This window comes from Balaenoptera borealis, assembly GCF_965194805.1.
Source record: "Balaenoptera borealis genome assembly, chromosome: 3".
Taxonomy (NCBI): domain Eukaryota; kingdom Metazoa; phylum Chordata; class Mammalia; order Artiodactyla; family Balaenopteridae; genus Balaenoptera; species Balaenoptera borealis.
Window position 1 is genome coordinate 65,746,407 of NC_138866.1, and position 27,383 is coordinate 65,773,789.

The 27,383-nt window shown below is 34.0% G+C and overlaps 1 protein-coding gene and 1 long non-coding RNA gene across 10 annotated transcripts in view; one reads left to right on the forward strand and one right to left on the reverse strand.

Moving 5' to 3' along the window:
• Window positions 1-27,383, forward strand: part of LOC309625139 — a 479,966-nt gene that overhangs the window by 296,418 nt on the left and 156,165 nt on the right. The gene's annotated exons all lie outside the window — the stretch shown is intronic.
• Window positions 1-27,383, reverse strand: part of ARHGAP5 (Rho GTPase activating protein 5) — a 77,855-nt gene that overhangs the window by 5,700 nt on the left and 44,772 nt on the right. For 4 of the 9 annotated variants that reach the window (XM_082384061.1, XM_082384062.1, XM_082384060.1 and 1 more), the window contains 3 exons: window positions 7,738-7,815; window positions 4,812-4,943; window positions 2,913-3,018 (listed from right to left, as the gene is read on the reverse strand). In XM_082384061.1, coding sequence (XP_082240187.1) covers window positions 2,913-3,018; window positions 4,812-4,943; window positions 7,738-7,815 — 316 coding nt within the window. Of the gene's footprint in view, window positions 1-2,912; window positions 3,019-4,811; window positions 4,944-7,737; window positions 7,816-18,322; window positions 21,661-21,740; window positions 21,834-27,383 lie in introns of those variants that run through there. The other 5 variants (XR_014242302.1, XM_082384063.1, XR_014242305.1 and 2 more) reach the window with 4 other exon arrangements.

Consider the following 27,383-nt stretch of genomic DNA (forward strand, 5'->3'; position numbering starts at 1 on the left):
TGGAATCTAAAAAAAAAAAAAAAAAATGATACAAATGAACTTATTTACAAAACAGAAACAGATTCACAGACACAGAAAACAAACCTATGGTTACCAAAAGGGAAAGGGCGGGTGAGGGATAAATGAGGAGTTTGGGATTAACAGATACACACTACATATAAAATATATATGTATACATATATATATATATATATATATATATATATATATATATACACACACTATATATAAAATAGATAAACAATACTGTATAGCACAGGAACTATACTCAATAGCTTTTAATAACCTATAATGGAAAAGAATCTAAAAAAAGAATATATATAACTGAACCACTTTGCTGTACACCTGAAAACTAACATGAGCTTGTAAATCAACCATACTTCGATAAAAAACAAATGAACAAACAAACCCTCCCCCCCAGTGATTCTCAGTGTGTATCAGAACCTCCTGGAGGGCCTGTTAAAACAAAGATTGATAATTATGTCTGGGGTGGGGCCTGATAATTTGCATTCCTAACAAGTTTCCCGGTGATGCTGATGCTGCTGGTTTGAGGACTGAATTTTGAGAAAGACTGAGGCAGTCATGTTAAGATGTGATAAGGGACCAGGCACAAATTGATACTTTCGGTTAAGTCCTATTAGTTTAATACAGTGGCACTTGGTGTTGCACGGTGGAAAAGGAAAGGAGATTTAACAGAGTAAGTTAGAACTAGGCCACTTAATGATAAACAATTTAGATTTTTTTCCTTTAGGATATAAGTGATCTTTACACAAAGAGCTTTTAGAAAGATCATTCTGGCATCAGGATCAAGGGAGAATCAAGAAGAAAAATTGGCAGAGAGAGAGCTCAATGACAAACTAGAGATTCCTAAATGAGAAATGATAAAATTTAAACTAAAGCAGTGGCAGAGGAATGAAAAGGAAAACTAGTCAGGAGGTAAAACTAATTTGACACAGTAACTCACTGAATATGGAAGGTGAGAGAAAATACATCCAAAGAACAGCTCCATGGATTAATTTTTGCAATCTGTTAATCACCCAATATATATTTATCATTTATTTCCTATACTGGAATATAAAGTTCCATGAAATGTGATTATTTTATTTACTGCTATGTCTGTATAGCATTTACAAGAGTACCTGGCACAAAGAGTATATCCATTATAATCAATAGTTGAGTGTTTGTTCTAAAATTTAAGTCTGATGATACTATTTCTCTGTTCTACTCTCTAGTGGCTCCCCATACCATTCAGAGTAACAATCATGCAATGCTTTTTTCATTGACAAAGTCTTGCTCCCCACCCCACCCCCCATAAATGTCAGCTGAACTCAACAGTGCACTTAGTGATAGACATGAAAGCAACCTCCCTGTCAGTAAAATATTTTGAGGACTAAAGCTAATCAATAGGCTACACTCTGAGTAGTACTGCCCTATCCTTCACTCTGCTCAAACCACACAGGCCTCTTTGCTGTTCCTCAACACGCCAAGTATGCCTGTGTCATTAACTGTTGTATCACTGGAGTCAAACACAGTTAAGTGTCTCAATATAACACTGATGGTGGGCTAGCACTGTGATTCTTTGAATATGCTCTTCCCTTTGTCTCTTTTCCCTATTGTTTTTAATAAAGTCCAATTCTTCTTCCAGCACTTTAATCAGGCCATACAATAATATGTTCATATACCATCCCTACATTCCATATTGGGTAAGGTCTCCTGTAGTACCCTGTACACATCTGTTAAATCATGAACCACGTTGCATGGTAATTTTCAAAAGAGGAAATTCCACTAATTATACTGCAATACTATGTATGTTGGTATTTTCTCACAGAGGGAGACTCCAGAGAAGAGTTACTAGAAGTGCTAATATAATTTTATGCTACATTGATAACAACAATAAAACTTTAAACACTGCTTAATACTCTCTTTTAAGAGGTACAGACTGAAATGTACTTGTTTTGGACACTGACATTATTAGTTAAAAAAACCAAACCTCAGTTCTTTAAAATGTTAGTAGAAAATATTGTGAAGAGTAGACTTTTGAAAAAAGTAGTACAAATACTAATAATTCTATTCAGTCTCAATAACAACTTTGTGAGCTATTATTATTCTCATTCTTATAGTTGAGAAAAATCAAGGCTTAGGCAGGGTCAAGTATTTGTCCAAAGCCACAGAACTAAAAATGTTTCAAAACCAAGCCTATTTAACTCCATAGTCTTGAGCTTTATGCTATTATACGATATTAATATTGCCTTTCATTTAAGAAATGGTGTTGGGAAGGGTATCTTTATAGAAAAAAGTATAAACTTGAAGCTTAACATATTTAAGGCTTTTGATATAGGATTAATGTCCTGCATTTCAGTAACAGTCAAGGTGGATAGTAATATGAATTCAAGTTTCTAATAAAATTTCACTATGAGGAATATCCAAACAAAACAAGCAAGATACACAAAAGAGACATAGTACAAAAGAAGAGGCAATTAAACCACTTAATAATACTTGGATTCTAGTCATAAGATGTGTCACTTGAGCATATGATTTCTCTCTTTAAACCTCAATCTTTCCAACTTCAAATAGGTTGATCTGGTTAATTATCTAAGTGTCATTTCGTAACTAAAATTCTAAGATTCTATAGAAGAGAATTGTTAAAGAACAGCAGTGACAAAAAAAAAAGTACTCACCACACTTACTATTTATATAATCATGTTAGATACTAAAAGGGTCATATACCTTTCTTTAAACAAGTTGATGAAAAATCTATTTTAAAAATACAGAAAAAATAATTTAGAGAACCAAAATTGAACTGTATGTTTAAATTAGTCGCTCTTTCTCTATTTTATGATTACCCAATTTATAAGGTTATGTGTTTGAAATCCGTAGTGCATTTTATTTGCAAAAACGAAAAATAAAAATACCTGTTTAGATGTGTTATTACATATCTGAATACATCATAGTTAACAGGATGAAATTTCTTAACAATTTCTTTCAGTGCATGAAGACGTTCTGTTTTATCCGGGATTTCTGTAAAATTAAAGTAGTGAGGTATTTGTGTGAAACACAAACATTAAAAAATATTGATAAAGCTTCCTGCTATGCTTATTGTATAAGACAATCAAGAATGTATATGAAGCATATCAAGAGAGGGAAACAAAAACAAAGAAAATGTTGTAAAGAACCTGCTAATAAACAGACTACCATCTATTTACAATAGCCTTTTCACAAGTAAAGCTAATAACTGAAGATCAAAGTAACCTGGGGGTGGTAAAATAGGAAATGGTATATTAGTAATTTCTTTAAGCAACTTATATAACTAGATACTGATTTAGAATTAACTAATTATTTACAAATCTGTTAGGCTGTTAATATTCATGCTACAGAGAGTATTTTAGGCTTTGTGGGTGAAACTACTCAACTCTGCAGTTGTACAAAAGCAGCCACAGACAATATGTAACAAGAGTGGCTGTGATCCAATAGAACTTTAAAAATCTGAATTCATATAATTTTAATATTTCATAAAATTTTCTTTTAATATTTTTTCAACCATTTAAAAATGTAAAAAAACATTCTTAGCTTGCAAACCTTCTGAAAACTGATGGCACACTGAATTTCGCCCACAGGCCAGTTTGCCAACACCTGATTTAAAGCATTATACTTATTTATAATCCACTTAGCTTATAAAACATTGTTCTTCACAAGCAGCACAAGCAATACAAGCATTTACCTCAGTTACTTTCCAAATTTACACAAATTATGAAACAGAATAACTGAAATGTGGCTCTGCTGTAAATGGGAGAGGAGAGTACGCCTTACTGCTGCTCTTCCTCATTCAGTTCATTCTTCTAAAATAACAATGGATTCCTCTGGAGGAGGCCAGTCTGCCAACCAACTCATGGTAGTACACCAAGTACTAACAAATTTCTCATTTGCCACATATTACTTCTAAATCAGCCCTCAATATTTCCTAGGTAGGAAAGTTCTGAGGCTATTGTTCATGGCCAAAAAGTAAGAAAATCTAAGCTATCAATTGGACTATTTTCCCAGTTTTCATACGAGAGAATGTATAAGGCAACCGTATCTTGTGACAATATACTGAAGTGGATTTTAATGAAAAGAAAATTAACTGAGAACTTTAACAATCAGTATTATAAGTAGTCTCACGCTACAGAGCTTGAAGACTTGTAATCAAAAGGAAATTAAAGAGAAATATTTAGAAACTACATTAATTTTAGCCATTGAGAACACAATGTGGATTAAGCACTAGGTTACCTGATACTCAAATAGACCTTTGGTCTCATTTTCCAGATAACAAATGAGTATTTGCTTCATAGAAACATCTGGATGAATGATGATGCCAAGTAGGAATCAATAATGAATAAGCACCCATTTTCCTGTCTTACTTTTTCAAAAACTGAATCAAGACATGAGGCCAAAGTTAATTTCTTTGACTTAAAAAAAATTTATATACACATGTGTACAGACCATACACAGGTTAATATGTTACTAAAGTACATTACAGATACATTCATTTGAAGACTTAATTTCTTTTTCTTACAATGCCTTTGAGTTTGAATTAAAAACACAAATCTCAAATTTCTAGTATAATGATCTAAACTTCTAGGAGCACCTAGTCATCTGGGAGCCTAGCTAAAACTATTTATTTAAAGGGAAAGAGCTTTAATAAACAGTTCTAGAAGCTGAATTTTTATTAGCTACATATTCTAGTGCATGACTGATTTTAACACAAAGCAATCAATGTACAAACCCCACTATCATCATCCTTCTCAAAAAAAAAAAAAAAGGAGGCTTTTACTTACTTGCTGCTTCCAATAGCTCTGGATGAAGAGAATATGGAATTAAAGGATCTGGTAGATCTGCAAAGAAAGCTTTAAGAGCTCCAGCTACAGCATTTACTGTTACTTCCATTGATACTAGACTGATATTATGATCTATAAGACAAAAATTAAAATTAAAATTAAAAACTATAATAAATTTAAATTTATTACAGGAGAAGTAAGCTAAATGGGTACTTGTAGATCCAAAGACATTTAAGTCTTCTCATGGACCACCTTTCTTCACAGGCTGAGTCATCCCTCCCCCACTGTTTTAATATAAGTTTGCCAGACAAACTATAGATAAGGAAAGAGAAAACCAAGTAAGAAGCATTTTCTGTGACAATAAAAAATGCTATTAGGCTTGTCAGTATATGAGCAATATTACTGACATCTCTCTTCTTTTGAAACATTTCGTTCACATAAGCTATTTAAAAGAGGCCATAAGGAAACAGAAAGACAAAAGATAGGAATCATGCATATAAATTCAAGTTTTGATAGATGATGGATGTTCACTAAACTTAGTGTGGTAATCATTTCATGATATATGTAAGTCAAATCATTATGTTGTACACCTTATACAGTACTGTATGTCAATTATATCTCAATAAAACTGGAAGAAAAACCAAAATCACTATACCTCATGGAGTATGCTTAACTGGACATAAAAGGGGTAAAAGGCAAACACTATTTTATTGTTTCAATATACATTATTATTCTCACATCGCAGGACCACTTTTGTGTGTTTTTTCTACAATATTATACTGCAAGCCAATATAAATTGTAATCTATAGTGTAAATCTATTGTAAGGGAGTTCCCTGGTGGGGAACTTATAACTTATACTTAAAAAATTTTAATATAAAACACTTTAAACACTTATCAGTGAAGTTCTGACTTAAAAAATAAGAATGTAACATATTAAAGGTATATCATAAGGTTAATTTGCTATTAAAAAAGTCACATTTTCCTTATTATAAATACAATGAATATTTATATGATAAATAAAAAAATTACTCCCATAACCAAGAGATAATCACTGTTTATACTTTACCATGTTTCCTTTCAGCCCTTTTCTGCTCATTAAAAAAAAAAAAAAAAAAAATATATATATATATAGACAGATGATAGATTTTATATTGGATTTAATTTTTAAGGCATTATCCAAGGTTAATAAAATTTTGCAAGCAACTTTAAAAAACTTTTTGGGGGGGTAGGTAACATTTCATTGTAATTTCAAACTTGCAGAAAATTTGCAAGAATAATAAAAATACAAAGAACTCACATATATCCTTAACCAAGAATCACCAATCCTTACATTTTGTCCTACATAAACAATTCTACTGGCTACAAAACATTCTCCCAGATATAAAAATTTACATAATATTCTATTACTGAACATTTAGATTTATTTCATTTAAAAATATTATAAAGATATTATGATAACAACTTTTATGTACTAAAGCTTAGGTCCTTAGGCAGGCTATATTCCTTGTAATAACAGCTACCCAGTGAACATTTAACATGGTGTCTGGCAAAGAAAACTCGTCATATGCATTATCTCATTATTCCTCAGTTACTCTTATCACTCCCATTCTAGATATGAAAAAGCTGAGATTTAGAAAGGTTAATCTCCCTAGGCCACAAAGACAGTAAGTGGCAGAAACAGGAAACAAAACCAGAAACTCTAATTCAAGAGGCCCTGGTACTGACGACTACTCTTCCTTCATTACCGGAAGTGAAATTGTACCAATTTGCTAAAGTCTAAACAGTTCTTCTAACAATTTTTTTTTTTTTAATGAAATACCATGCAATAGTCTTTCAAAGCAAGGCACGCACACAAACACCCCACCCACCACTCAACTTTACCATTTACCACTCAACATTTTACCATTTCAACACATATAATCTTCATTATTTTATACAGCTATCTAGTATTCTACTTGTAAACAGGATTGGTCCCCCCACCTTTAAAACAAAATACAAACAATGCCGCAATAAATATCTTGGTATGCTTACACAAAGACTTTTGTAACATAAGTATTTACAAATGGAATTTCTCCAGCAAAGCTACCTGAAGCACCCATAACCAACAGTATACTACATACCTGCTTGCCTACACCCTACCAACAATCTTTTCCACTCACATAATAAAATAAATACAACCTTTTTGTTTTAATTTTTATTTCTTTATAACTGACAGAGGCTGAGCATATTTTCATATATTTGTTGGTTGCTTTCTTCTAATATGAATTGCTTAATCTAGCAAAGAAATTCCACAGCCACACCAAGTTTACAGTTTGTCTCCTGATTCTGTTTGCTTTATACACTATTTCATACAGAAGTTTTACATTTTTAGGCAGTCTAGTTTATCATCTTGTTCATGCTTTCTAGGTTTCATGTCAAGTTTAGGCCTCTTCCTACTCCAAGATTATAAATATATTCATTCGTTTTTCTCCCTAGAACTTAGTTTTCATTTTTTGCATTTAAACCTTTGATCTCATACAGATTTCCTTTAATATGAGTAGGAAATTCAGCTTTTTAAAAATTCCTAATGGTTAGTTAGTTGGCCCAGTATCATGAAGGAAAAAAAAAAACTTTTAAATCGCAACTTTAAATAGGTGCAATCTGTGATATACAAAGATGATGATGCACCATAACTCAATTTATTGCTTCTCTAATTCTGGTAATGGATTTATAGCTCTCCCATTTCTTGACTGTGGTATCTGTTCCATTAAATACTTCCAATACTACTTCAAAACTTTCTCCCCTAAACATCCATATTCTTAGGAGGTTTTCATATGAAATTTCAATGAGGGAAATAATAAAACAATGATTTTATTTTATCTTCTATAATTATCTTCTTACCTTGATCAAATATATATATAAATATATCTATAATTATCTTCTTACCTTGATCAAACTGCTTTTGAATATTGTCTTGATCAGTTTTGTTCCCACTAACACGGTACAGTCCTTCAGTACATAATCCTAAAAGAATAAAGAAATAGACTTTTACACATGAATATATAGCTACAACAAAGAATATACTTAACCTTATGTACATCTTAGTGACTTACAAAATATGGTGGTAAAATATTTTTAAGAATAAAATATTCTTGAGCATTTCATTTAAAGTAAGTTCTTAATGGACTACTTTAATTCTTAACCATTTAGGCTACCCAATTCCATGTAAAATAAGATACATTTCTTCCTAGTCCACTAAACACAGTTAAAATTCCTGACTGCAATATATTAAAAAAGTCAAAAGACTCTGAAAGGTGGAGAGAAAGTGAATTTGAATAGCAACCACAGAATTTGAAGAACAAAAGATAGTGAGTTCCCTGGGTTTTCCTTTTGCTTCTTACATATCTTAGCCCAGGCAACAGAGAAGCCTGCAACCCAGAAATACCAATGAGCACAGGCAAAAAAATAAAAATAAAAACAAAACACCATCAGAAAACCAACAAGAAAAGCCAGTTTTCTCTAGTGAAAGGATTGGGAAAGGTGCAGACTAGCAAGCAAAAACATTTTTTACTGTTACTGCCCTACTCCAGCCAAACACCATGGAATCCACTCCTCCTCATCCACATCAGTGGAACCTAAAGTAGGGAGACTAAAATTCTACCTCTGCCAGCAGTAACAAAGGTGCCCCTTCCCCTCTCTAGAGTGTCAGCAAGGATTGAGTGGCAAGTCTGAACTTCTACTACCACCTTGAGGTAAGAGGTACCCTCCCCACTTCACCATGGTAGTCAACAGAGGCTGGTAGAGATCAAGTGGGGAGGGGAGTCCAATCTTCCAGCCCCACTTTGTAGTAATGAGGCAGCCTTCCTCCCCTGCTGGTGCAATGTCAGAGGAGGCCTGCTAAAATAAATTTAAATAAGATCCAAAGTTTCACAGCATACTATCCAAAATGTCTAGAATACAATAATAATAAAACTAAAATCATTCATCATTCCAAGAACCAAGAAAGTCTCAACTTGAATGAGAAAAAACAATTAACAGACACCAATACAAAGATATCAGTTGTGGAATTATCTGACAAGGATTTTAAAGCATCATAAAACACTTCAGTGAACAATTATAAACACACTTGAAACAAACTTCCCAATAGAAAGTTTTAGCAAAAAAACAGAAATATAAGGAGGAACTAACTGGAAATTTTAGAAATAGAAATACAGTAACAGAAAGAACAAATTCACTGAATGGGATCAATAATAGAAAAATGATGACAGAGTAATGATAATGAATAAGTGAACTTGAAGACAAATCAATAGAAATTACTCAATCTAAAGAACATAAAGAAATTAGACTAAAAAAAAAATGATGAGCCTCAGGGATTTGTGGGACAATAACAAAACATCTAATATTTGTGTCATCAGCTAAAAACCTATCTCTATGTTCAATAGGAAGTTTCTGAAAGCACTTCTGAAAGAGACTCAGTTTGATAAGGCATTGTATTGTTCTGATCCCAAGGAGAAAAAAAAAAGAATCAATAGAAACAAAGAATTTGTCAAATTTATCCCTGGACAAATGTCAAGGCGCTTGTATGGGACAATATGTTAATTCTGATTTTTTATATTCAGAAATTCATGATCATAAAGGTAGCAAAAATCCACTGACAAAAGTGTCAAAGTTATTAAATCCAAAGTTTTAACTTCAGTGAAGCATGGCAGACACCACCAAATAACCAAAATTATTATCATCTACAGTGGGACAAAATAACATTCTATCCCAACAGATATGATGCACCTAGAAGGATACAACATTACTTTGGTGGTATTTCTAACAAAAATGCATAATTTGAATCTAATAATGAGGAAACAGCAACCTCAAATTGAAGGAGAAAGAAAAAGTTCATTTGTACAGTAAAGTGCCAACCAATAAACATACAAAAAATGAGAGACTAAAAAAAAATCATCAACGGAAGCTAAAACTAGTGGCTGAAAGTCTGATAGTCTCAAAGTCAAGAAAAACAAAAGAAGCTGAGCAACTCTCCCAAACTAAAGGTGTTAAAAAAGACATGATTACTAAGAGCAGTGCACCTAGATTAGATCCTGAAGTGTCTAATAAAGAATTTAAAATGTCCAAAATGTCAATAATGCTGAGGTTGAGAAACCCTGACATAATGATAAGCATTTATTTGCTAAATGAAAATTATAAGGTGCTTAATCATCCATGATAAAAATCTTGCCTTCCGTTCAGTAAAAACTGAGTGACCTTAAAAAAAAAAAAAAAAGCAGAGCCTCCCATCAAGCCTCTTAGATAGCATCAACCACCAGAGGGCAGACAGCAGAAGCAAGAAAAAATATAATCCAGCAGCCTGTGGAACAAAAACCACATTCACAGAAAGATAGACAAGATGAAAAGGCAGAGGGCTATATACCAGATGAAGGAACAAGATAAAACCCCAGAAAAACAACTAAATGAAGTGGAGATAGGCAACCTGCCAGAAAAAGAATTCAGAATAATGATAGTGAAGATGATCCAGGGCCTCGGAATAAGAAAGGAGGCAAAGACCGAAAAGATGCAAGAAATGTTTAACAAAGACCTAGAAGAATTAAAGAACAAACAGAGATGAACAATACAATAACTGAAATGAAAACTACACTAGAAGGAATCAATAGCAGAATAACTGAGGCAGAAGAACAGATAAGTGACCTGGAAGACAGAATGGTGGAATTCACCGCTGCGGAACAGACTAAAGAAAAAAGAATGAAAAGAAATGAAGATAGCCTAAGAGACCTCTGGGACAACATTAAACGCAACAACATTCGCATTATAGGGGTCCCAGAAGGAGAAGAGAGAGAGAAAGGACCAGAGAAAATATCTGAAGAGATTACAGTCAAAAACTTCCCTAACATGGGAAAGGAAATAGCCACCCAAGTCCAGGAAGCGCAGCGAGTCCCATACAGGATAAACCCAAGGAGAAACACGCCAAGACACATAGTAATCAAATTGGCAAAAATTAAAGACAAAGAAAAATTATTGAAAGCAGCAAGGGAAAAATGACAAATAACATACACGGGAACTCCCATAAGGTTAACAGCTGATTTCTCTGCAGAAACTCTAAAAGCCAGAAGGGAGTGGCATGATATACTTAAAGTGATGAAAGGAAAGAACCTACAACCAAGATTACTCTACCTGGCAAGGATTTCATTCAGATTTGATGGATAAATCAAAAGCTTTACAGACAAGCAAAAGCTAAAAGAATTCAGCCCCACCAAACCAGCTCTACAACAAATGCTAAAGGAACTTCTCTAAGTGGGAAACACAAGAGAAGAAAAGGACCTACAAAAACAAACCCCAAACAATTAAGAAAATGGTCACAGGAACATACATATCGATAATTACCTTAAATGTGAATGGATTAAATGCTCCAACCAAAAAACACAGGCTTGCTGAATGCATACAAAAAGAAGACCCATATATATGCTGTCTACAAGAGACCCACTTCAGACCTAGGGACAAATACAGACTGAAAGTGAGGGGATGGAAAAAGATATTCCATGCAAATGGAAATCAAAAGAAAGCTGGAGTAGCTATACTCATATCAGATAAAATAGACTTTAAAATAAAGATTGTTTCAAGAGACAAGGAAGGACACTACATAATGATCAAGGGATCAATCCAAGAAGAAGATATAACAATTATAAATATATATGCACCCAACATAGGAGCACCTCAATACATAAGGCGACTGCTAACAGCTATAAAAGAGGAAATCGACAATAACACAATAATAGTGGGGGACTTTAACACCTCACTTACACCAATGGACAGATCATCCAAAATGAAAATAAGTAAGGAAACAGAAGCTTTAAATGACACAATAGACCAGATAGATTTAATTGATATTTATAGGACATTCCATCCAAAAACAACAGATTACACTTTCTTCTCAAGTGCGCACAGAACATTCTCCAGGATAGATCACATCTTGGGTCACAAATCAAGCCTCAGTAAAGTTAAAAAAATTGAAATCATATCAAGCATCTTTTCTGACCACAACGCTATGAGATTAGAAATGAATTACAGGGAAAAAAATGTAAAAAACACAAACACATGGAGGCTAAACAATACGTTACTAAATAACCAAGAGATCACTGAAGAAATCAAAGAGGAAATCAAAAAATACCTAGAGACAAATGACAATGAAAACACGACGATCCAAAACCTATGGGATGCAGCAAAAGCAGTTCTAAGAAGGAAGTTTATAGCTATACAAGCCTACCTAAAGAAACAAGAAAAATCTCAAGTAAACAATCTAACCTTACACCTAAAGGAACTAGAGAAAGAAGAACAAACAAAACCCAAAGTTAGCAGAAGGAAAGAAATCATAAAGATCAGAGCAGAAATAAATGAAATAGAAACAAAGAACAAAATAGCAAAGATCAATAAAACTAAAGGCTGGTTCTTTGAGAAGATAAACAAAATTGATAAACCATTAGCCAGACTCATCAAGAAAAAGAGGGAGAGGACTCAAATCAATAAAATTAGAAATGAAAAAGGAGAAGTTACAACAGACACCACAGAAATACAAAGCATCCTAAGAGACTACTACAAGCAACTCTATGCCAATAAATGGACAACCTGGAAGAAATGGACAAATTCTTAGACAGGTATAACCTTCCAAGACTGAACCAGGAAGAAACAGAAAATATGAACAGACCAATCACAAGTAATGAAATTGAAACTGTGATTAAAAATCTTCCAACAAACAAAAGTCCAGGACCAGATGGCTTCACAGGTGAATTCTACCAAACATTTAGAGAAGAGCTAACACCCATCCTTCTCAAACTCTTCCAAAAAATTGCAGAGGAAGGAACACTCCCAAACTCATTCTATGAGGCCACCATCACCCTGATACCAAAACCAGACAAAGATACTACAAAAAAAGAAAATTACAGACCAATATCACTGATGAATATAGATGCAAAAATCTTCAACAAAATACTAGCAAACAGAATCCAACAACACATTAAAAAGATCATACACCACGATCAAGTGGGATTTATCCCAGGGATGCAAGGATTCTTCAATATACGCAAATCAATCAATATGATACACCATATTAACAAACTGAAGAATAAAAACCATATGATCATCTCAATAGATGCAGAAAAAACTTTTGACAAAATTCAACATCTATTTATGATAAAAACTCTCCAGAAAGTGGGCATAGAGGGAACCTACCTCAACATAATAAAGGCCATATACGACAAACCCACAGCAAACATCATTCTCAATGGTGAAAAACTGGAAGCATTTCCTCTAAGATCAGGAACGAGACAAGGATGTCCACTCTCACCACTATTATTCAACATAGTTTTGGAAGTCCTAGCCATGGCAATCAGAGAAGAAAAAGAAATAAAAGGAATACAAATTGGAAAAGAAGAAGTAAAGCTGTCACCGTTTGCAGATGACATGATACTATACATAGAGAATCCTAAAAATGCCACCAGAAAACTACTAGAGCTAATCAATGAATTTGGTAAAGTTGCAGGATACAAAATTAATGCACAGAAATCTCTTGCATTCCTATACACTAATGATGAAAAATCTGAAAGAGAAATTATGGAAACACTCCCATTTACTACTGCAACAAAAAGAATAAAATACCTAGGAATAAACCTACCTAGGGAGACAAAAGACCTGTATGCAGAAAACTATAAGACACTGATGAAAGAAATTAAAGATGATACCAACAGGTGGAGAGATATACCACGTTCTTGGATTGGAAGACTCAATATTGTGAAAATGACTATACTATCCAAAGCAATCTACAGATTCAATGCAATCCCTATCAAATTACCAATGGCATTTTTTACAGAACTAGAACAAATCATCTTAAAATTTTTATGGAGACACAGAAGACCCCAAATAGTCCAAGCAGTCTTGAGGGAAAAAAATGGAGCTGGAGGAATCAGACTCCCTGACTTCAGACTATACTACAAAGCTACAGTAATCAAGACAATATGGTACCAGCACAAAAACAGAAACATAGATCAATGGAACAAGAGAGAAAGCCCAGAGATAAACCCACGCACCTATGGTCAACTAATATATGACAAAGGAGGCAAAGATATACAATGGAGAAAAGACAGTCTCTTCAATAAGTGGTGCCGGGAAAACTGGACAGCTACATGTAAAAGAATGAAATTAGAACACTCCTTAACACCATACACAAAAATAAACTCAAATTGGATTCGAGACCTAAATGTAAGACCGGACACTATAAAACTCTTAGAGGAAAACATAGGAAGAACACTCTTTGACATAAATCCCAGCAAGATCTTTTTTGATCCACCTCCTAGAGTAATGGAAATAAAACCAAAAATAAACAAATGGGACCTAATGAAACTTCAAAGCTTTTGCACAGCAAAGGAAACCATAAACAAGACGAAAAGACAACCCTCAGAATGGGAGAAAATATTTGCAAACGAATCAACGGACAAAGGATTAATCTCCAAAATATATAAACAGCTCATTCAGCTCAATATTAAAGAAACAAACAACCCAGTCCAAAAATGGGCAGAAGACCTAAATAGACATTTCTCCAAAGAAGACATACAGATGGCCGAGAAGCACATGAAAAGATGCTCAACATCACTAATTATTAGAGAAATGCAAATCAAAACTACAATAAGCTATCACCTCACACCAGTTAGAATGGGCATCATCAGAAAATCTACAAACAACAAATGCTGGAGAGGGTGTGGAGAAAAGGGAACCCTCTTGCATTGTTGGTGGGAATGTAAATTGATACAGCCACTATGGAGAACAGTATGGAGGTTTCTTAAAAAACTAAAAATAGATTTACCATATGATCCAGCAATCCCACTACTGGGCGTATACCCAGAGAAAACCATAATTCAAAAAGACACATGCACCCCAATGTTCATTGCAGCACTATATACAATAGCCAGGTCATGGACGCAACCTAAATGCCCACCGACAGACAAATGGATAAAGAAGATGTGGTACATATATACAATGGAATATTACTCAGCCATAAAAAGGAACGCAATTGAGTCATTTGTTGAGACATGGAGGGATCTAGAGACTGTCATACAGAGTGAAGTAAGTCAGAAAGAGAAAAACAAATATCGTATATTAACGCATGTATGTGGAACCTAGAAAAATGGTACAGATGAGCCGGTTTGCAGGGCAGAAGTTGAGACACAGATGTAGAGAACAGACATATGGACACCAAGGGAGTAAAACTGCGGTGGGGTGGGGATGGTGGTGTGCTGAATTGGGTGATTGGGATTGACATGTATACACTGATGTATATAAAATTGATGACTAATAAGAACCTGCAGTATAAAAAAACAAACAAAACAACTAATACTAAACTTTCATTGGGTTATTTGTACGGAAATATGTTAATATAAATGTTTCAGGCATTACATGAAATTTCTAAAAATTTTATATGTTCTGGTATAATGTTATAAGTATAAGTCATAATTCTAGTTATTACTTTAAAATGTATATCTCAGAAATAACTAAATTTCCTTGTCAATTGCATTATTATGAACTTTCATCAAATCTTTAACCGTGGTCATTTTTAAGTCTTTGTCACTTACAGACATTTCTGGGTGTACTCTGATGCTTTTGCAAATATGTTCCTATAAAAGGGTTTCATCTTCAAGAAATTCATGGAAAAGACTCTGACAAGTACAGGTTTCTGGTAACTGACTGTACTACTGAACTGAATGAATAAGCATTTTCAGAACTCTAATGAAAAACTGATGAACTCATAAAAGTGCTAACAAAAGATCAAGATGAAAAAAAAAATTAATTACATGCGACTGAGTGAACTAATGAGGATGATTATAATTTTTATGACTTTCTGTTTGAATTAAAAAATAAAAAAATCCCACAAGGACTCAGAGGCAAAGAATATACAAATCAATTTTCACTGCAAAGTAAAGGAGCTGTCACAGTGGAGGATTACTGGACTGAATGTCAATATTATGACATAGTATGAGTGTGTTTCATGTTTGATAATTGCAATCATTGTTGCTTTTGTTATGGTCATCCATTTACAATGCTTGGTGTCTATTAATCTCTTGTAAAAATAAAATACAGTGTGTGTGTGTGTGTGTGTGTGTGTGTGTGTGTGTGTGTGAAAAAAAAAGAATGTATACAGAAATAATGTAATCAACTATATTTATTGAAATGATCATATGATTTTCTCCTTTAAAAAAAAAAAAAAGAAGAAGAAGCCAACTCAATTATCTAGATGTGAATTATCCAAGTTTAACTTTGACTTAAATCACCCAAAGTATCTATCCTGGGCCTCCAAGTAATATAGGTATTAGAAATATATTCCAATATTCCAAAACTAAACTTAAAATATGTTTGAACCGAGTATCATCACCCCTTTTTCTTTCATTAGAAAGGTAACTAATCTTTACACTACACAGAACTCTTGATATCTGAAGTTCTAAAATGGTCTAAGTTCTCTTTGAGTTGCTAATAGATACAAAACAAGAGTTTCACTGAAGTCATAAAACAGATTACAAATGGTAAAGAAGAAGTAAGGTGTATAGATAATCCACAAATTAGATTAATATGTCCATGGGAGGTGGCATCAGCAAAAGAGATAGAGAAAGGAATTTTGGGGCTTGGTTCCCCCATAAAAGCAACTAATGATCAGCCAAAAAGTATCAGAATCAACTTCTGCAGAACCTCTGGAATCTAGTAAAAAAATTACAACCACCATTAGAAGGCTTGGTGAAGAAAGAAGCTTTAAGCTGCCCACCTACCATTCCCGCTGCCACTCTAGACTGGCAACAACCATAAGGAAGGCAGCCTGCACTCTGGGTTTAAGTTTCAAGTGCCAGAGGGAGCAACACAGATCTTATTGTCAAAGAACTACAGTTGCATATTTTGACCTGTCTGGTGGCTCCCAGAAGAAAGAGCACAAGGGCTTGCCTATGTTTCACTATGTTAAAATATTCAAAACCTCTCATTTTCAACAAAAAATTTAAGAGGCATGGAAAGAAGCAAAACAGTATGGCCCATTGTAGAAAAGAAAGAAATTAATAGAAACTGTCCATGAGGAAACCCAGTCACTGCACTTACTAGACAAAGACTTTAAATCAATCTTTCAAGGTGCACAAAGACCTACAGGAAACCATGAACAAAGAACTAAAGAAAACCAAGAGAATGATGACTTAACAAATGAAGAGTATCAATAAATACAGAGAAATTATTAAAAGAACTAAAGAGAAAATCTGGAGCTGAAAAGTATAATAACTAAAATGAAAAATAAACTATAGAGGTTTAAACAGCAAATTTTAGCAGGCAGAAGAAACAATGAACTTAAAGACTGGTTAATTGAGATCATCCAGTCTAGGGAGCAGAAAGAGGAAAGAATGAAGAAAAATGAACAGAGTTAAAGAGACTTCTGGGACTCCATCAAGCATACCAACACTAGCATAAAAACTTTCCCAGAGGGGAAAAGGAGAAAGAAGAATATCTGAAAAAATAATGGCTGAAAACTTCCAAATATGAAAAAGAAACCTAGAAATCTATACATGAAGTTCAATGAACTGAAAACAGGATAAACTCAAAGAGAGCTACACAGAACAAAGGAAATAAAAATTAAAATGGATATAAACAAAATAAAAAGTAGAAAACAAAAATAAAAAAGTAGAAAAACAGAATCAACAAGGATGCTTGCTTTCATTACTTCTAATAAACACTGTACTGGAGTTCTAGCTAGATTAGGCAAGAAAAAGAAATAAAAGGAATCCAAAGAATAAAAGAATTAAGTAAAATTAGTCCTAATTGCTGATGACATTACTTACTAAATATAAGAGTTGACACCATAAAACTCTTAGAAAAAAACACAGGAGTACATTTTCATGTCAATGGGTTTGGCAACCCATATGGAATCTTAGATACGGCACCAACACATGAGAAACAAAATAAATTGGATTTCAACAATATTTAAAACTTTTGTCCATCAAAGGACATTATCAAGAAAGACAACCTATAAGATGGGAGAAAATATTTGCAAATCATTTATCTGATAAGGGTCTAGTACCCAAAGAAACTCAAAGCTTTCCCACTACGATCAGGTACAAGGCTAGGATGTCCCCTCTCACCATACCTTTCAACATCTGGTTGAAAGTACTGGAAGTTCTTGTACTTGCTCAAGCAATAAAAGGAAATCAAAGGTATACAAATTGGGAAAGAAGACATAAAACTATCATTTTTCACAGATGACATAATTGCTATGTAGAAAATCTATCTACCAAAAAAATCCTGGAACTAGTAAGTGATTATAGCAAGGTTGCAGGATACAAAAATCAACTTCTTCCCTTATACACACCAAGGAATAAATGGACTTTGAAATTAAAAACACAATACCACTTACATTAGCATGTCCCAAAATGAAAATTTTCTAACAAATATGTACAAGATCTATATAAGAAAAACTACAAAACTGATGAATGAAATCAAAGAACTAAATACAACTGACCCTTGAACAATGCAGTAGTTCATCCATGTATAACTTATAGTTGGCCCTCTGTATCCGCTGTTGCTCCACATCCACGGATTCAACCAACCATGGATTGTGTAGTACTATAGTATTTACTATTGAAAAATATCCAGGTATAAGTGGACCCACGCAGTTCAAACCCACGTTGTTCAAGGGTCAACTAACTGTAAATGGAGAGATATAACATGTTCATAGATAGGAAGACAAAATAGTCAGGTTGTCAGTTCTTCCCAACCTGATCTACAGATTCAATGCAACCCCAATCAAATTCCCAGGAAATTATTCTACGATTATCAACAAACTGATCCTAGCGTTTATATAGAGAGGATAAGACTTAAAGCCAAGACAATATTTAAAGAGAACAAAGTTGGAGGATTGATGTTATATGACTTTAAGATTTACTATATAGCTACAGTAATCAAGACAATATGGTATTGAGGAAAAAAGAGGCAAATATTCAATAGATCAATGGAACAGAGTAGAGAGCCCAGAAATAAACACCCATTAATAGTCAACTAATCTTTGACACAGGAGCAAAGGCAATAAGAACAGAGCAAAAACAGTCTCTTCAACAAATGGTGCTAGAAAAATAGGACATTCATATGCAAAAGAATGAATCTAGACACAGACCTTCACCCTTGACAAAATGAACTCAAACTGGGGACTTCCCTGGTGGTCTAGTGGTTAAGAATCTGCCTTCCAATGCAGGGGATGTGGGTTTGATCCCTGGTTGGGGAACTAAGATCCCACACGCGTGGGGCAACTAAGCCCACACACCGCAACTACTGAGCCCGCGCACTCTGGAGCCTGCGTGCCGCAACTACTGAGCCTGTGTGCCACAACTAGAGAGAAGCCTGCACGCCACAACGAAGAGCGAGCATGTGCACCGCAATGAAAAGATCCTGCGTGCCGCAACTAAGACCCGACACAGCCAAATAAATTATATATATATATATAAAATGAACTCAAAATGGATCACAAACTTAAATGTAAAATGGAGAACTATAAAATTCCTAGAAGACAACAGAGTAAAAAACCTAGATGACCTTGGCTATGGTGATGCCTTTTTAGATAAAGACACAATCTGTGAAAAAAATATCGATAAGCTGGACTTTGTTAAAATTATAAACTTCTGCTCTGTGAAAGACAACATCAAGAGAATTAGAAGACTAGTCACAGACTGGGAGTAAATATTTACAAAACACACATCTGATAAAGGACTGTTATCCAAAATATACCAAGAACTCTTAAAACTCAGTAATAAGAAAACAACTCCATTGTAAAATGGGGCAAAGACCTTAACAGATACCTTATCAAAGAAGATCTACAGATGGCAAATAAACATATAAAAAGATGCTCCATATCACACGTGACTAGGGAACTGCAAGTTAAAACAACGAGATACCACTATTAGAATGGCCAAAATCCAGAACACTGACAACACCAATTGCTGACAAGGATGTGGAGAACAACAGGAACTCTAATTCAATGCTGGTGGGAAAGCAAAATGGTACAGACACTTTGGAAGACAGCTTGGTAGTTTCTTAACAAAACTAAATGTACTCTCCACACTTCCACTACCAGGGGCCTGGGTTCGATCCCACAAGCTGTGCAGTGTGGACAAAAAAAAAAAAAAAAACCACCAAAAAAACAAAACAAAACTAAATGTACTCTTACCATACCATCCAGCAATCATCCTCTGTTATTTTACCCAAAGGAACTGGAAACATATCTACACAAGAATCTGCACACAGATGTTTACAACATTTATTTTATAGCTATAGCTATGTTTATAGCATAACTACCCAGACTTGGAAGCATACAGGCTGTTCTTCAGGAGGTGAATGGATAATTAAACTGTGGTACATCCAGACAATGGAATATTATTCAATGCCAAAAAAGAAATGAGTTATTAAATCATGAAGACATGGAGGAAACTTAAATGCGTATTACTAAATGAAAGAAGCCAATCTGAAAAGGGTACATACTGCATGATTACAACTATATGACATTGTGGAAAAGGTAAAACTATGAAAACAATAAAAAGATCAATGGTTGCCAGGGGTGAGGGAGGTGGGGAAAGATGAATAGGCAGAGCACAGAAGATTTTTAGGGCAGTGAAAATACTCTGTATGCTATTGTAACGATGGATATGTCATTATACATACGTCCAAACCAACAGAATGTACAACATCAAGAGTGAACACTAATGTACACTATGAACTTTGGGTGATTATCATGTGTCAATGCAGGTTCATCCTTGGCAAAAAACGTACTATTCTAGTGAGTGATGTTGGTAATGGGGGGTGAGGAGGGTTTCATGTGTGGGGGGATGGGGGTATATGGGAAATCTCTAAACCTCTTGATTTTGTTATAAACCTAAAACTTCTTTTAAAAAAAAAGATATAGACATACATAGATACATCAAAGCTTATAAGGATGAAGTAACATCAATGGAGCGAGAGTCTTTTAGCAATGATAAGTGACACTTCAGGGACAAGAATGCTACAGAAATAACAAGGCTAAAGGCAGTATTTTTTTTTCCTCAATCAAAAACAGTATTTTTAAATATGGGGGGGAAGCTATATTAAAGAGAGATATATATATCTCTTTAATATCCAAGAAAAAGCAACAACAGTGTTCCAATCTTTCATTTTGTTACTTTCTACTTATAATGCTTAAAAATACATAACGTAAACATGACATGCATTGTTTTCATTCTATTTTCAAAATAACGGACAAGAGGCCTTATGTTAATGATAAGGAAACAAACTTAGAAAAGTGAAGTGACTTGCTAAAATCAGAAACTGGGCAAGCCAGGGTCATTAGTTTGTCTCATTCAATATATAAAAGGAAATATTTTTGACATGCTACCCCATTTGTTTTATGCTAGGTGATTTCCTCTCTCTGCATGATTTCTATCACTGGGGTTGGGCATAGCAATTTCATGTCTAGTCATTTTTCCTAGAAAATAAAAATACGAGCATAGATGTAAACAAAAGGATAACTGCCATTATTGACTGTTTCAAGACATGTTCAGACATACGGAATTACTGAATAAACCATAATTATCAAAATGTTAGATATGAAATATAGGTCATAAAAAATAATTCCAAAGTATCTTATCAAATGGAATGAAGTTTTGCTCATGTATTAAAAATATTACAAAACCATGTTGAATTTTCCCCTTTTGAAAAAGCTATATATGTTTAAATGTGTAAACATTTAGAAGAAGAAAAACTTATCTCTTGCTCATGAAATCACAGGTGATTTTTTCAGTTCTATTCCTTATGGACTCATCTGTACTTTTTTTCCTGCTGTAATGAAATAGATAGTTCCTTTCCTTAAAACAAATCAAAACAAACAAACAAAAAAACCCCTGGCTATCAAAAATCACCTGTAAGCGATAATCGTAGTGGAGCCTGGGCTAGAATCCAATTGTGTGACCTCAGACAAATTACTTAATTTCTCTGGGCCTCAGTTTCTTGCTCTGTAAAACAGAGATAGTAAATGCACACACATGCCATAGAGGTGTGAAAATTAAATGAATAAACTACAGGGAATTCCCTGGCATTCCAGTGGTTAGAGCTCCATGTTTCCACTGCAGGGGACAAGGGTTCAATCCCTGGTCGGGGAACTAAGATCCCTTAAGCCACATGGCACAGCTAAATAAATAAATAAATAAATACTTTAAAAAAATTAAATGAATAAACAACACACTTATTTTATAGCATACCGAAAGTTTACTATACAAATAGGAAGCATTCAGTAAAAGCTGAATACATTACTAATTATTCCACCTTGGGGATAAAAAGAGTAAGGGCTAGAGTGTTTCTTCAGACTTGCACCACATTCATTTTCCAGCCGGAATTTCACCATTAAAAAAACAAAAGAGCTTCAGGTATAATCACCTGGTTGTCAATAACAAAAAATGACGATTCCGTATGTTTCAATCTAACTTAAAAACAAAGTATTTGACATAGCTTTCTCCTGAGAATAGCCTTTCTTTCCCTGTCATAACCACAGAGCATCCTGCATATCATGTATCACCTTCATCATCCACTATTATCACAATGTAAAACCTGGGTTTTTAATGATATAACAGCTCAGCACAATACAAATTAGTCAATTGATATAAATGTAAATTATAAAAGTCACACTGTAGCACAAATGCCTCCATTCTCTCATCTTTTGCAAAGGTCATGCATTTTTATAGGAAAAAATAATAAACGCTAATTCTAGTTTGTTAAATAAAGACTTAAAGAGATATCATTCATGTATAACTACTGGCACAAGGACACACACTTAGGATTATTAAAAATAATTAGGATTCGTTTTTTAAACATTTATTAAAAAAGGATTTATTCACATGTCCTCCTAGTTTTAGGAGCTGGGGGTCCCTCCTCTCTTAGAGATTATGGTCCAATGGCTGTGGTGTTTAAAAAACAAAACAAAACAAAGCATAGGCTGTAACCCAATGACCAACTACTTCAAAGAAGAAAATGTTCTTGCTAACAGATAAAAATTTATTTCAAAACTAGAAAACACAAAAGGTAACATATTAACATACTAAAAAACCTTAGGGAATTTCTGCTAGATATAGGCATACTAAAATTATCTAAAGAAAGGCTTTAAGGTCTAATTTATAATTTCTCTTTGCTAGATCAAGAATAAACAAGTCACACTTGAATCATTAAATTCAGATGCCAATGATACCAACTTTTAGCATTATCTGACACGGATAAGGTTATTAAAAGCCTAGAAATTCAAAAGCAACATAAAAAGTCCTTTAGGAAATAATATGTCTCCTAGTGTGATGCATTAAGACACAACAGCCCTGTGTAGAATTCCAGCCAAAAATGTTTACCTTGAATCTGACCAGGAATCAGACAAAATTCAGGAACATTCTGCAAAAAAGTGACTTAAAATTTTCAAAGAATATGTCAGGAAAACATACGTAAGGCTAGGGAACTATTCTAGATTAAAGAAAACTAAAGAAACATAGCAAGAAATGCAATGCACGATCCTTGACTGGATCCTAGTGAAAGAACAAAAAGCTGTAAGAGGGACAATGGGACAATGAAGGAAATTTGATTATAAATAAAATATTAAATAACAGTATTTTATCAATGTTATATTTCCCGAAGGTGGTATTTATACTGTGATTATGTGGAGAAAATGTCCTTGTTCTTAAGAGACACATGCCAAAAAGATTTAAGAGCAAAGTGCCATGATGTCTGTGACTTTCAAATGGTTTGGGAAAAAAAAAAAAAGTTGGGGAGAAATGTGGCAACCCAGCCCCCCACCCAAACTGGTATATCTAGATGAAAGGTATATGGATGCTCAATCATACTATTCTTGCAACATTTCTGAAGGTTCAAAAGTTTTCAAAATGTGAAGAAATAAAGAAAATATGGGATGGTTACTTCAGATTTGTGGTCACATATTTAACACGAAATGCATGGTTTTTGTTTTTCTACAGCTATAATCTACTTTCTGGTCCAACCACAGAGTAGACAGGCAGTTAGTTTAACCAAAGTTGAGGTTTCCCAAGAGAATAACATGGTGGGGGTTGAGGAGGTATGCAAAGGAGTGAACATAAAAATGGATTGAGATATATATAGGTAGGACAAGGAAGTACAGAAGACATTAGGTAATGACATTTAGTGAAAAAGTGTTAGAATAATGAAAATTTGTAGGAGTTCTTCAAAAAAGCAAGTGGGAATGCTTTTAAATAAAATAAATAAAATAAAAAGAAAGTTATATATTTAAATAAAAAGAAAGTTATACTGACCTTTATTTAGCAATAAAACAAAGATTCATTTACCCATTTCACCTCATTTATTTCATCCATCATTGGTGTGTTGGAACAACATAATTTTCAGACCAATACTTAAAGAAACTTACTGAGACATTCATCCTTCTAACAAGAGTCTTAGCAGAAAAATAACCTCTAAGCTATACAGATAGTTTATTTCTTTATAATTCATTTGTAATAGTGGGGGCATTCCAGATTAACTATATCTACATGCAAATATAAATTTTAGGATACATAGGTGAAGAAATTCTTCCCCTATCTGGAACTTGGTCATCTGATCACCTAACCTGTCATAACTGAAAAAATGGAAACAAAAAGGATTATAAATAGCCAAAAAGATGTACAAAGCCCTTGCGCTAAAATATATTATTTCCTTTATAGGAGGAATACCTCCTGTTTTTCCACAGATTCTATTTAACCTAACCAAAAGCACAACTTAAACTAACTCTGCCATATGTTCTCCTGACTCACAGCAGATTAGTAGTTGCAAACTGGAAAAGCAAAATAAGATTATAAGCAGCAGGAGGTACACTGACAACAAAGCAGGAAATTGAAAAACTATAAAATCTAGAAAACAATTTAGAAAGTCTCTAACATAGGAATGCTTCAAAAGATTCTGAAGATAGCACATTTTTAATACCAGAGAAAACTTTCATTAAAATATCATTCGAAAGGATAAAAGGATAAAGGAAGAAACACGTCCTAGCTCATTCTATGAGGTATTACCCTGACACTAAAGCCAGACAGACACCAAAAAAAAAAGAAAACTATGGAATATCCTTTATGAATACAGATGCAAAAAACTTTAACACTAGTAAACTGAATGCAACAGCATTAAAAAGATTATATACCATGAGCAAGTGGGATTTATCACAGGAATGCAAAAGTGGTTCAACATAAGAAAAAAACAATCAATGCAACTCACCACATTAATAGAATGAAAGAAAAAAACCCACACGATCATCTCAATTGAGAAAGAAAAACCATTTCACAAAATCCAACACCCTTTTCATGATAAAAAATACTCAACTAGGAATAAAAGGTTTTATGGGTTGACTCTGTCTCCCAAAAGATATGTTGATGTCACAACCCCCCAATACCTCAGAAGAGGAACTTATTTGGAAACAGGGTCATCACAGATGTAATTAGCTAAGATAAGACGATGTCATACTGGAGTAGGGTGAGTCCTTAATACAATGACTAGTGTCTTTCTTAGAAGACAGAGACACAGGGAGAACCCCAAAGGCAGAGAATGGAGTAACACTGCTGCAAGCCAAGGAACACCAAGGATTGACAGTCACCACCAGAAGCCAGAAAAAGGCAAGGAAAGATTCTACCCAGAGTCTCAGATGAAGTGTGACCCAGCTGACATCTTGATTTCAGATTTCCAGCCTTTAGACTGTTGGCAAATAAATTTCTGCTGTTTTAAACTGCTCAGTTTGTGGGACTTCATTATGGCAACTCCAGGAAACTAATACAAAAGGGAACTTCAGCGATGCAATAAAGAGCATTTATGAAAAACTCAGAGCTAACATAATGGTGAAAGAATGAAAGTTTTTCTCTAAAGTAAGGAATACCAGCAATGCCTACTTTCACCACAGCTTTTCAACATTACACTGGAAGTTCAAGCCAGAGCAAGACAAAGAGATAAAATGCAACCAAATTTCAAAGGAAGAAGTAAAGCTATCCCTATTCACAATGGATATGACCTTATATACAGACAAAATCCCAAATACACACACACACCAAAAAAACTAATAAGCTAATAAAAAAAACTTCAGCAAAGTTGCAGGATAAAAGATAATCACACGAAAATCAGTTCTATATAGTAGAAACAAACATTCCAAACATGAAATTAAGAAAATAATTCCATTTATAACAGCATCCAAAAGAATAAAATACCTAGGAATAAACTTAGCCAAGGAAATGCAAGACTTGTACAATGAAAACTATAAAACACTGTTGAGAGAAATTAAAGAAGACCTAAATAAACAGAAAGACATCTAGTGTTCAGGGATTGGAAGACTTAACACTGTTAAGATGGAAATATTACCAAAGTCATCTACAGATCAAAATGCAATCCCTATCAAAAAGGAATAATAGGATGGCTAGAATTAAAACACACACACAGGAAAGCTACCTGTAAAAGAATGAAATTAGAACACTCCCTAACACCATACACAAAAATAAATTCAAAATGGATTAAAGACCTAAGTGTAAGACTGGACACTATAAAACTCTTGGAGGAAAACATAGAAAGAACACTCTTTGACATAAATCACAGCAAGATCCTTTTTGACCCACCTCCTAGAGTAATGGAAATGAAAACAAAAATAAACAAACGGGACCTAGTGAAACTTAAAAAGTTTTTGCACAGCAAAGGAAACTATAAACAAAACAAAAAGACAACCCTCAGAATGGGTGGGAGAAAATATTTGCAAATGAATCAATGGACAAAGGATTAATCTCCAAAATATATAAACAGCTCATGCAGCTCAATATTAAAAAAACAAACAACCCAATCAAAAAATGGGCAGAAGACCTAAATAGACATTTCTCCAAAGAAGATATACAGATGGGCAAGAAGCACATGAAAAGCTGCTCAACATCACTAATTATTAGAGAAATGCAAATCAAAACTACAATGAGGTATCACCTCACACCAGTCAGAATGGCCATCATAAAAAAATCTACAAACAATAAATGCTGGAGAGGGTGTGGAGAAAAGGGAACCCTCTTGCACTGTTGGTGGGAATGTAAATTGATACAGCCACTATGGAGAACAGTATGGAGGTTCCTTAAAAAATTAAAAATAGATTTACCATATGAGCCCAGCAATCCCACTACTGGGCATATACCCAGAGAAAACCATAATTCAAAAAGACACATGCACCCCAATGTTCACTGCACTATTTACAATACCCAGGTCATGGAAGCAACCTAAATGCCCATGGACAAATGAATGGATAAAGAAGATGTGGTATATATATACAATGGAATACTACTCAGCCATAAAGGTCATTTGCAGAGATGTGGATGGACCTAGAGACTGTCATACAGAGTGAAGTGAGTCAGAAACAGAAAAACAAATATCGTATATTAACACATATATGTGGAATCTAGAAAAATGGTACAGATGAACAAGTTTGCAAGGCAGAAATAGAGACACAGATGTAGAGAACAAATGTATAGACACCAAGGGGGGAAAGTGGGGGAATGGTG